The sequence below is a fragment of the Diabrotica virgifera genome, chromosome 2 (assembly GCF_917563875.1).
Source record: "Diabrotica virgifera virgifera chromosome 2, PGI_DIABVI_V3a".
NCBI lineage: Eukaryota > Metazoa > Arthropoda > Insecta > Coleoptera > Chrysomelidae > Diabrotica > Diabrotica virgifera.
In genome coordinates, this window is record NC_065444.1 from 201,531,927 (window position 1) to 201,544,109 (window position 12,183).

The 12,183-nt window shown below is 33.3% G+C and overlaps 1 protein-coding gene across 3 annotated transcripts in view; it reads left to right on the forward strand.

Annotated features, from left to right (window-relative positions):
* LOC126880365 (zinc finger protein 235-like) overlaps window positions 1-12,183 on the forward strand; it is a 60,281-nt gene that overhangs the window by 6,744 nt on the left and 41,354 nt on the right. The window contains exon 1 of one of the 3 annotated variants that reach the window (XM_050644188.1): window positions 2,763-2,935. The exons of 1 other annotated variant lie outside the window; for it this stretch is intronic. Coding sequence is in view for 1 of the 2 variants with exons in the window: in XM_050644186.1 (XP_050500143.1) it covers window positions 4,474-4,594 (121 nt within the window). In the remaining variant the exon portion in view is untranslated. Of the gene's footprint in view, window positions 1-2,762; window positions 2,936-3,864; window positions 4,595-12,183 lie in introns of those variants that run through there. One more of the 3 variants, XM_050644186.1, reaches the window with a different exon arrangement.

Consider the following 12,183-nt stretch of genomic DNA (forward strand, 5'->3'; position numbering starts at 1 on the left):
TTTTTTATATTGTATTTAATTACAGAGTAATTTCCACATATTAATATATTTTTCAAATTGGGCTCTGTACCGCCATTCTTTATTATATTAAGAATATGTGTGCCAAATATCTCGAAAAAATATTCAAAATTACAGCCGCAATCTTGGAACACATTTTCGCTACCTGTTGATCGATACTGTTTCCTCTTAAGATAGTTTTAATAGTTATTTATGATATAAGTATGAAAAGTACAATTTTAAGACGCGCATGTGAAAGTTAACTTGAAAAAATAATTTTATTAATGTTTTGACTTCCACATCAGATGTCATTGTCAAAATACAAAATATTCAGTATTATTAGGTTTATTCTAGCAAACAGTCAAACTAGTCAAAAACCGTCAGCAAACAGTTGGTCAGTAAAAGAACATAATACAGTCACCAGTGCGATCCCCTCTACTCGCGCTGGTCCACTATTCGCTGATGGTTTCAAACTGTTTGAAACTGATGCTAGAACAAACCTATTATTATTATGCATATCATTATCTGTAAATAATATTTCTTCTGATTGTTAATTGTAAAGGATAGAAAAATTACCATTTATTTTATTTTTTTTTAGAATCAGCTGAGAGAAGTGGTCTACAAAAAAACAGGAAGGAAACGGAATATGTGGCTACGAAAGGCAAAAGAAAGGTTTACAAAGCAAATGTGACACATTTTTTTGAAATATTTAGGAATATCAGTAAATTGCACTAAAAAAATGTATGAAAAGATTTTGTTCAATAAAAATGTTTATATTTATCAAGGATGTATTATTTGGTATGGCCACATATCGTCAGTGATGTAATAATACATCCTATCTGTTTTTTTTTTCACGAGTTTTGTAAGAGAGACTAAAAACTTGTCTTAGTGTCACCTCCTGTTTTCATATGATATTTTTTGACTTGTTTTGTAGTAAATTAAACTATCTATGAACTACAAAACAAGTCAAAACTTACATATGAACACAGGAGGTGACCTTAAAACATGTTTTTCCATCTCTCATACAAAACTCATGAAAAAACAGATAGGAGGTATTGTCACATCAGCAAGGATGTACAGTGATGAGTGCCCTAATAACCGGCAAAATATGGGCAACATATTTAGTTGTGAGATAAAAAGAAATGAAACTAGTCGAGCTGGGAAATTTAGCGAAATTAACCTTTAAATTTACGTTATATTGATCCCACCTTTACACATATCGGAGGAGTATGTCAACTAAAACTGTCACTGTGACAGTGGTAGTTTCCAAACTCGTCTGAAGGTACACAATCAATACAATCTAAATGTATAAGTTAATATCGCTAAATTTCCCAGCTCAACTAGTTTCATGTCTTTTTATCTATCACTACTTAATACATCTTTTGTGCTATTTTGCCGGTTATTAGAGCGCTCATCACTGTATTTCTGGTACATCCAGGGAATGTCTACAAAATATATTTTGAATGTCCAGAGAACATTCGTGGACATTCATGGAATGTTCCAATAAGACATTCAGGTAATGTTTAAAATGCTGACACAGGATTTTCCTGGGATGTTCAGGGAACATGTTTTCGGGGATATTCCAGGAATTTTTCAATGTCTGTGTACCTTCTATGGACCTATATGGAATATTTTGGTGTTATTACCGCCGCACTCCACTTGCGATTTGTAATCAGGAAGATTGAACACATTGTTTCAAATACAAGTCAATCCATTTGTGACTAAATAATCATGGATTGACTTCTATTTGAAAGAATGTGTTCAATCTTCACAACTACAAATCGCAAGTGGAGTCCGGCGCTTAGGGCTACTTCCTCTTTGGTAGTATGTATTATACTACAGAAATCAGGAACTTTCCTTCTAAATATATGTAAGCATCTTGGCCATCAAACATATTCTTCGAAACATTTTTTTAAGGGGTTACATAGGTCTTGTGGGTAAAAAAAGTGACTTTTTAAAAAATTATATCTCGAAAACTAAAATTTATTTTTATTTATAATTGGAACATGTAAAAGTATAGTACTTAAGGTAGTCTCAAAAAAAGTTTCAGCCAAAAATATTCATTTTTGTAGAGTTTAAGTTTTTTTTGCGTTGGCAGCATAACTAAGTCCAGTCTCATCTGAAATCAAAAAGTTTCTTGTAGTTTATACCTCTGGCTAGAATATGAACGAAGGAATTAAAAAAAATGAAATTTGAAGATTTTACATAAGTTTAAACACATTTTTGACCCCAATTTTTCTCATTTTTAAAGTAGTTTTTTTATAAAACAAAAATGACCTCATCTAATAAAAAATCCTTTGTTCATTCACTAGCCAGAGGTATAAACTACAAGAAACTTTGATTTCAGATGAGACTGGACTTGTTATGCTGCTCACCGCAAAAAAGGGCTGTTGTCGAAAAATTGCAGTCAACTCTACAAAAATGAATATTTTTGGCTGAAATTTTTTTGAGAGTACTATACTTTTACATGTTTCAATTATAAATAAAAATAATTTTTAGTTTCCAAGATATAATTTTTTTAAAAAGTCACTTTTTTTACCTGCAAGACAACAACTTGTTGATTTCAAATTGTAACAGTTGTTTTGCAAAGTATGCTGCCCTCTTGTATTTTCTGTGTTATCTTCATCATACAATTACTTCATCTAAAAATTTTCTGCGAAAAAAAAAATAAAACAAAAGTTTAACCACCTTCACACCACAGAATCAAGTTACACAAATTTTCAAACACCTCACCTGACACAGCGTCTCAAGTACGATTGCGCGAATTGGTAAATATAACTCCGCACGACCACGCAACTCGAAACACAAGTACGCAAACACGGTTGCGTGAAGCGTGGCTCGCAATCGTGAAATTTACGTGACTTGCTCGACCTGTAGATTCTTGTGCTAACAAGGCCCGGCCCGGCGCACAGTGTTCAAAATTGAAGGAAACGTGATCGTAAGTACAAAAAAAAAATAAATCTGAGAATGCCGAAATTAAGGGGTTTGTTTGTACTACTCATGATGCAACTTCTCAGCAAAAATTAATTTTTTATGTTTGTTATGTAGGGCCAGATGTATTAATGAAGTACAAAATTCAATATAATTTTATATATCAAATTTAAATCCTCAGAGGCTGCCTTTTACTTTAATTATTACTTCATTTATGTGGATAGCTAGTATAAAAGTAATTATTTGAGATAAAAGTAGTTACTTTCAAGATTAAAATAGCATAGCACTGAAAGGTGATTTTGATTTTGATCGGCTGTCTAAAAACCTATCCAATTTTTGATAAAATTAATGTTTGACAGCGTATTACGTTTATTGTGCCATCTTGTGCCAAATTAAATCCTTCACTATATGAAAGACTACAATGTAAAGAATAAAAAAATATATAAGACAATAAACTGCGCAACTGAGTACATGCGCATAAGTTTGCATCGAGCGCCGCGCGCATTTGTCTGAATTAATAATTAATAATTATTACACTGCCCCCTGTCGTACGCCTCTGGTAATAGCCAGAACCAGAAACGTTTGTTTAACATAATTTTATAGGGTGTACCGTACCTACACTTTTTGCCAAGTATGAAAAGGTTACGTGGAAAAGTTTTAAACCACTGAGCAAAAATAGTTTTTAAATTTTTAAATAAAACACTCTGTAAGGAGCCATATTTTATTTAGTGATTTAGGTTAAATCCTAATATTTTGAGGCTTGAGGTCTCTAATCTACAACTCAAAGATTGGACATTCTTAATGAAACACCCTGTATAACGATATTTTTTAAGTAAAATACCCCCTAATGAAGGGATGAAAACTATAAAACGACCCCTATTATATATACTCGTTATACGGTATAATACCTCAAATATTCTAAGTTTCCAGCGAGATAAAGTTTAAACAAATTTAGTTTCGATCACGTTTTGACCAATTTTGAACACTGTGCGGCGGCCCCGGTCCAAATGGCCCGATTGTACATACATTGGTGGCTTAAGCGATCGCTTAGTTGAACCCATGATAGTATAAATAACATTATATATACTATAAATACTTACATGATACTATAAATACTTTATTTATAGTATCATGGTTGAACCGGTTCAATTTTGAGCGTCGCGCCGCGCGCGTCGCTTCTCATTCGGCTTGTTCAATGCCGAGTTTAGTAATTTTTTAGCTATCCTTGCCTGCTCAGCTTAGTGCACAAAGACCAAAAACAAAGTTGTCATGTTGAATGGAATGTTGTCACAATAAAATATTTTGACATTTTTGCATTTTTGGACCATTATCGTTTTTGACCCTTTTGGAATGATAAATGATTTTATATTTAGCGTGTAATTGTAATTTGTGTACCTAGCTTGTATCATAGATAAGGTGTATATAAGTAGGAGGTATATAAGTAGTGGCTTGTATTGTATGTACTTTGTACTTGCAGCTTGCAGTTGTAGTTTTGTTTGCACTTGCAGACTTTGCAGTTTCGGAACGTTTCAGTTTATATAAGCTATGGAATTTAAAGTTGAAATTAAGGAAGAGCTTGTTGAATATAACCAAAAAGATACAGAGAGCCAGCCTACCAGATTCATAGATCTGGAAATCTTCAAAAATGAACCAGAAAATAACTCGGGTAAGCTAAGTACAGTACTCTCTCTCTAATGAACATGGGTATTGCGAGGTTTCGCTTATAACGAGGTACATGGTACATTAGGTGGGCTAATAATCAGATTAGGGCAACTAGCCTAACCTACCTCTGTGGTATTGGTATACAGTAAGGTCTCGTTTTATGCAGTGGATAGGTTCTACAGAAAAGCCCATACAAAAAATCGCATAAAAAGACTTTACTTGTATTGAAAAAGTGGGGCTACGTTCTGTAATTTTCTAAAATCACATAAAATGGCAGGGTTGGCATAGAATTTCCCCATCTTATAAAACCCAGTGGGTTTTTTCAATTGATAAAACCCATATTATTGGGTTTTTTCAAAAATAGCAAATTTTCAGTTGAATGAACGTCATATACATATATTTATTTCTGAATAAAAACAAAAACTAGCATAAATACCATGAAGTAAGTAGTAGGTGAATACAAAACGAGAGAAACTGAAACTAAACTAATAAAACACTTATTTTAAACATGGTATATAGACAAATAAAAAAATAAACAAGTTTCTTGTTAAACAAAGCATCAGCAAAGCATATTAGTTATCAGGAAAATCAGAATCTGTATTTTTGTCACATTCCCAATTCCCATTCGTTATTCGTTAGACTCGGTCGAGGACGAGGACTCGGTTCTTAAATGATTATACATTTTTACCAAGTTTGCAGCTCTATCGGCACCTAATCTGTTGAGAAGCTTAGTCCATATTAATCCATATGAAGAAAAAATCCGCTCAATAGATGCAGATGAAGCTGGACATGAGAACAAAGATAACATATAAATACAAAATACATCTGGTATTTTATTTGTTTTTTATTTTTTATTGATATCAGCTTCCACTTCTTTGTTGAGAATTTTTTGACAAGTTCTTCTTTGAAAAGTGTTCGGGGAACATATCTGTATCCTTAATCTTGAATGATAACATCACTGCCAAAACTCATCAGAAAGATTCGTTGCAACCCATTGTTCGACTGTTTCCTCTTCTTCCCCTGTATGTCGTCTTCCCATGTATTTGGGATCCATAGTACAGTGGAACCCCGATAAGTCGGCCCCCGATAACCCGGAAGTCCGGCTAACCCGGACCGATTTTCATCAGACAAAAATTTAACAAATAAACAATTTAACAATTTTATCAAATAAAAATGTATGTAGGCCAAATAATATTTCAGAGATAATGTGTATTTGTGTAATTTGAACACATAAGTACAATAGTAAAAATGATTCATGCACACAGCGGCAGCCAGAGCGACCGTCTCAGCTTATCGGAAAGAACAGACACCTGTCTGTATTCCTTTTTCTTTATTTATGTCAAACTGTCTTAGCATTGTTTAAAAAAGACGTGACTATTTAAAAATTCTTGTATTGTGTGTAGTACAGCCTATTAATCACTTCCGTTCTGTAATGTAATCGTGCTTCAGATTGTGTTTGCTTTGTCTACGTAATGGTAACAAAACGTAAAAATGTTGCAGTGACAATGGAAAAGAAACTAGAAACATTAGGTAGGATTGATAAAGACGAATCTTTAAAATAAATTTATTGCAGCATCATAATATGATATTATGCTACCATAGGTCTGGATCCCGCGTATGAAAAAAAAGTTGATTAATAGCAAGCTAAAAATTTATTAATAGCTTAAGGGTGTCTAGTCGGATAAACTTTGATATATGAGAACACTGGAACAGGGGCAGTTTTAATTGTGGAACAGGTCAAAAATTTGGAACGGTCAGAACACGAAAATGGCACATTTGTTTTGTCCGACAGAACAGACATAAACTCTCCGAACAGAGATTAAACTCTCATGCAAAAATCAGACTGCTATTTATCACCTGTCATAATTCCTGTCATTTGACATATTCTACATGTTCCACTCATTAAAACGCCAATTTGGTGATAAATAGCAGTCTGATTTTTGCATGAGAGTTTAATCTCTGTTCGGAGAGTTTAAGTCTGTTCTGTCGGAAAAAATACATGTGCCGTTTTCGTGGTCTGACCGTTCCAAATTTTTAACCTGTTCCACAGTTAAAACTTCCCCTGTTCCAGTGTTCCCATATATTAATGTTTGTCCGACTAGACACCCTTAAGCTAATAACAAATTTTCAGCTTGCTATTTATCAATTTTTTTTTGTACGCAGGATCCAGACGTACCATATTATGGTGTCGGTACATCTCTACAGTATGACTGAGTTTTTTACCAAGAAATGAACAAAACTCTACACTCTATACAACTATACGTAATTTAGATGTGTACTGTGCATATGTGTTTCATATTTTTGTAATTGTAATGGAGGTTATTTATTAATTTTTACTATATTCTCCGGCTAACCCGGATTTTCGATAACCCGGATCGGCCGCGGTCCCGATTAATCCGAGTTATCGAGGTTCCACTGTATTTGCAAAAAGGTGAAATGGTTGAATGGCAAAGTCATATCTCTTTTTTATTTCTTGTCTGTATGACTGTAACAAATCATGGTCGAGGGCATCTTTCCGTATTTCTACTGCATCAGAAATGTTTACAGAATCGCTTTGGAATCTGTCTAGAGCTTTCACAATAACGGCAAGTTGTTTTTGCAAATACAGAGCCTCTCTATATATGGCGACATTATCTAATATTTTGGAGATATTTTTATCAAATTCTTGCTCCTTCTCTGTCCTAATTTCAACATATATGTATGTGATAGTTGCTTATAAATGTTGCAAGACAGGCTTCATGTGATTTCCAACGGGTTTCATTGGGTAGCTGAGGCATTAGACCCTTTTTTTTCTTTAAGCCACCCATGTGGTAAATGTTTATTTCTAAAATATTTATGGACCTCAATTATGTGCTTGGTAACTGTTTTGGGTGTAACATATGTTTCTAATAAATTCATTAAATGAGAGGAACACCCATATATTAGTAAATTTGGATAAGTTTCCTTCAAAATGTCTTTCATATTGACCATTTTTGCCTCATTATCGGTACATATAGCAAAAACATCTTTATTATAAATTTCTTTAATATATTCAATATTTTTTTTAGCTAATTCAGAACAATATAAAGCAGTTTTTTTTTTCATCAGAAGGCTCGACAGCATCAATCAATATACTAAGTTCGCCAGTATGAATACTCGTAGCAATTATAGGGTCATTCTTAATACTGGACCATCCATCCTGCATCATTGTGAAGCTAACGTCTTCAGCACTGAGTTCACTTTTCAGGGTTTCTTCTATTTCCTTATAAACTGTATCTAACAGCTCTCCTGATACTTTCTTGCCGCTAGGTGGATCATATCCAGGTCTCAATGCGCAGATCATGTCCTTGAATAATTTGTTATCAACAATATTGAATGCTATGTTACAGCCATAAAAAAATTTGGCTATTTTAATATCCAATTTCTGCTTTTCACTTGTGGAAGTCTGCACAACAAAGCTTTCAATACCTAAAACAATTTGCAATTTACTTTTCTTGAAATTTCTTCTTATTATAGTAGATCAGACACAGGGTGGGTAGAAAATATATAGATATACAAATATACAATCTGTATATCCTGTCAAAGTTTGGGTTAGTTTGGGCATAGTCAGTAGCATAAACATAATATGATGTTTTCACTTTCTGCGACGCCACTGGAAGTTACATAAAAATCGGCGAAAACACTTTACAGCAATAATTGACAAACTTTGACGCCCCTTTATGATTTCGATAATTCGATATATGACAAAGTATACTAATACTTATTAGTTATTTTGACATTTTCTATTGATTTTAGATATTTGAAGTTTTGCCAAATAGTTAGACTACCCTATACATATATTATAGATTGAATCCAATATCAAAATTGAAGGAAATAATAAAAATAACAATTGGTTAGCGTTGGTTAAATTTTAAAATTTTAAATTACTAAATTTAAATTACGGAGAATTTATTGAATTGACGTAATTAATTCTCAAATATAGAATATAGTATAATTAATGATTTAATGATTTTACCATACCTGCCTGTCTTTTTCTTTTAATAGCTACTCGTTGATGCACTTTCTTCAAAAAAACTGCTGCTACCACCACCATTACTACAACTTTCTATTTCACTCATTCTATTGATGTCCCCATCAGCTCGTTCAGCCACTCTTTTTTTAGTTAGCACCGCACATTTCTGCAAGTGTTTACATGTTTACATTCGGCTTTAACCTTTCCTTCCGTTTCAATTTTGTTAACGTCTGCCCAACTGAAATCTAATTTTCTTCCACATCTACTGTTATTTGCCATAATTTCAGAATGATGTAATTTCACAACTCCAGAACGCCATGGCAAAACGCACTCATCAATGCATCGCACAGTTAAAATTGACAAAATTAAGAGGTTTGTGCTCTAAATAAATCGCCGAAGAAATATCGGTGATTCCCCATTATCCGGCTGTTGGCGTGGAGGCAAATGACGTAGTGCAGGTGCTGACGCACTGATGGCCAATGATGCCAAATGTATTTATTTATGTCAAGTTGCTTTATTTTGTAAGCATATTTTGTTATTTTATTATTTTTGTAAAAATAATTTTGTAAAAATTTATGTGAAATTCATAATTTTTTGTAAAACTTTTGATAGAGCAGAAACTATATATCAAATCTAAATAAAAAATGAAAATCCCCGAAAAAACCCTAAAAAACCCAAAAAAAACCCGGGTTTTTTCCAACCCTGTAAAATGGTGGACTTTTGTTCACCAAAAATTGATTTTCTTTGATGTTTTTTTTTCTCCATTGGGAAAAAAATATCTTAAAAAGAAATTAAAAACATAGTTTTACGATATTTGGATTGCAAACACCTCTTCTAATGGAACATAAAACTTACGACACTTACTTAAATGTTTCAATCCCGAAATCGAAATGTGCTGTTTATTATACTGCAACTGAAAATCACTAATCAGCAACATTTAAACACTTAAACATTTTTTAATTCCAAAACAATTACAGGATATACCTTTCAACGCAAAACTCAGATTGATGTAATAGTTACATGCTACATTATGTAAGAAGTGCTACATTTTAAAAGTCATTTTAAAAGTTATAACCAAAAACAATCGCATGCAATCGCATTGAGGATGGCATAAAAATAGGCTATGATAGAACGAAACTTCAACAGGAACAGTTTAAAACTGTTTTGGCAGAGTTGCATGCTCGTGAATAGAAGGGAGAATCTGACTTAACTAATAAATTTATAAATGGACTTCCAACAGTTGCTAAAAAACCTTCAAAAAACCAAACGCAATAAACACCATGTCTATATATTATCAGAATCTTGGAGGAATATGTACTTGTCTAGAATTTCGAACCTCTATCTCTCAATGCAACTACGATGTCATCATTCTAGTAGAAACTTGGCTAAATCAAGATTATTCGGATAATGAATTGTTAAACACCGGCTACCATGTTTTCAGATTGGATCGTAACTTAAGAACTAGTACTAAGCAGCGTGGAGGAGGAGTTTTAATTTTGTTACGAAACCATTTTAAAGCTAAACAAATCAAATCTGACATTGATAATGTTGAGCATCTGTTTGTTCAAGTGGATTGTGAATGTGCATCAGTTGTCTTGGGTGGAGTATACATATACATTCCTCTGAACTCATCAGAAGATATCTACCTTGGTCATTGCTCAGCAGTTGAAACTATTAGAAACAATAGGCCAGACGTACCTGTATATTTATTTGGCGACTACAATTTGCCACTGGCTTCTTGGGCTCACTCAAATGAAGAGGGCTTGCTCGTTGACTGCCCACAAAACTATCCAGCAAAGCTAATATGCGAATGCTTCTCTTACCTAAACCTGAGGCAATCAAATATGATACCAAATCAACGTGGAGTATTTTTGGATCTCATTTTCCACAGTATTGAAGATTTTCAGAAACTGTCAGTCTATGAAGCAGTTGACACTTTGCTTCCCAATAATTTTCATCATGTGGCAATTACTTGTGATCTTAGTTTTAGTGGTAATGTTAAACAATTAGATTATTATACTACATATTTTGACTATCGTAATGCAAATTTGTGGGTCTAAATAATTATTTTCTTCTGTTGACTGGAATGTTGTTTTTGATGATGCAAATATTAACATCTCAGTAAATAATTTCTATGAAGTAGTCTCTGAGGCAATATCACTTTTTGTTCCGAGAAAAATATATAAACCTTCAAAATTTCCTCCTTGGTTTTCTCCAGAATTAAAAAAACTTGTTATTTAAAAAAAAACTGCTCATACTAGATTCAAACACACTCAGTCGGCTGCTGATTATACCTTATTTTCAGATCTTAGAACACAATGCAAAACATTAACAAATCAATGCTATAGATCTTATATCTCCAACATTGAGGAATCTATTCACTCAGATTCAAAACAATTTTAGAATCATGTTAACTCATCGAATAAAAGCCATGGAATTCCAAGTGTTATGCATTTTAATGACTTGTCAGCAGAATCAAGTGAGGAAATAGCAAACTTGTTTGCGAGCCATTTCTCTAGTGTCTATTGCTCAGACAAAGTTAATTTAAGTAACTACGATTTTAAATTAAAAAATTCAGTTGACATTACTTTTATTCAATTCTCACTTTCTGAAGTCTTTGAGTCTATAAATGGTCTCAAGGATAAACCCAGTTGGGGTGGCGATTGGGCTATGCTGGTCTATTACGCAATCGAATTTAAAGCGGACTGTATGGAAATAATAACAAAAAAATTCTTACCTTATTTTAACTGGTAGGTCGAGAAGTCTTCAGTTATTAGTAAGGTGAAGGAAGGAGGGAGAAAGGGTTAATTTATTTTTTACTATAACTGAAACCGGCGTTTTTTGGCGACACTTGATAACTACAGGAAACGACTTAACAATTCAATTTGTTCTTACTTACTGACAACCACGACTAGTTAGTACTAACGAAAGGTAATTAAAAAGAAAACAAAAAATTTAGTACAATATCTGGGCAAGAAAATAGGCCAGGTACTTCGAATGAAATAAATTTAATGAGGCCAAAACATCCTGCCCCCCCGAGTTTATTTTTAAAATAAACGAAAAATCAACGAAAACTAATTTAATTTTAATATGCTAAGTCTGCACATGAACCCATCACCCTAAACTAAAATTTTAACTATCAAATAAAATAAAAAAATCCTCTCCAGTTTATTGACTGGGTAGAGGACACAGTTTAACGACTGGGCGCATGTAACTACCGTGCTTGGTTCGCACTTTTACGATTCGAACAATCCCATCTTTTCCAGGATACAAAGTCTCTATGACTGCCAGAGGCCACTGTAAAGGTGGGATAGTTTCATTTTTTATTATAACTACCATTCCCTCTTTGGGAGGGTTCGAGTTAGTGTTCCATTTTAAACGAGACTGCATAGAAGACAAATATTCTGAATGCCATCTTTTCCAATAATGTTGAACAATGCAATCTAATAATTTATATCTTTTCAAAGTACTCATATTTTTATCAAGATCAATATCCATCGAGGGTAATGACACTAAAGGTTCTGTACATAAAAAATGCGATGGAGTCAGCGCGACTGGATTTTCAGGGTCGTTACTTTGAACACAAAGAGGACGCGAATTCA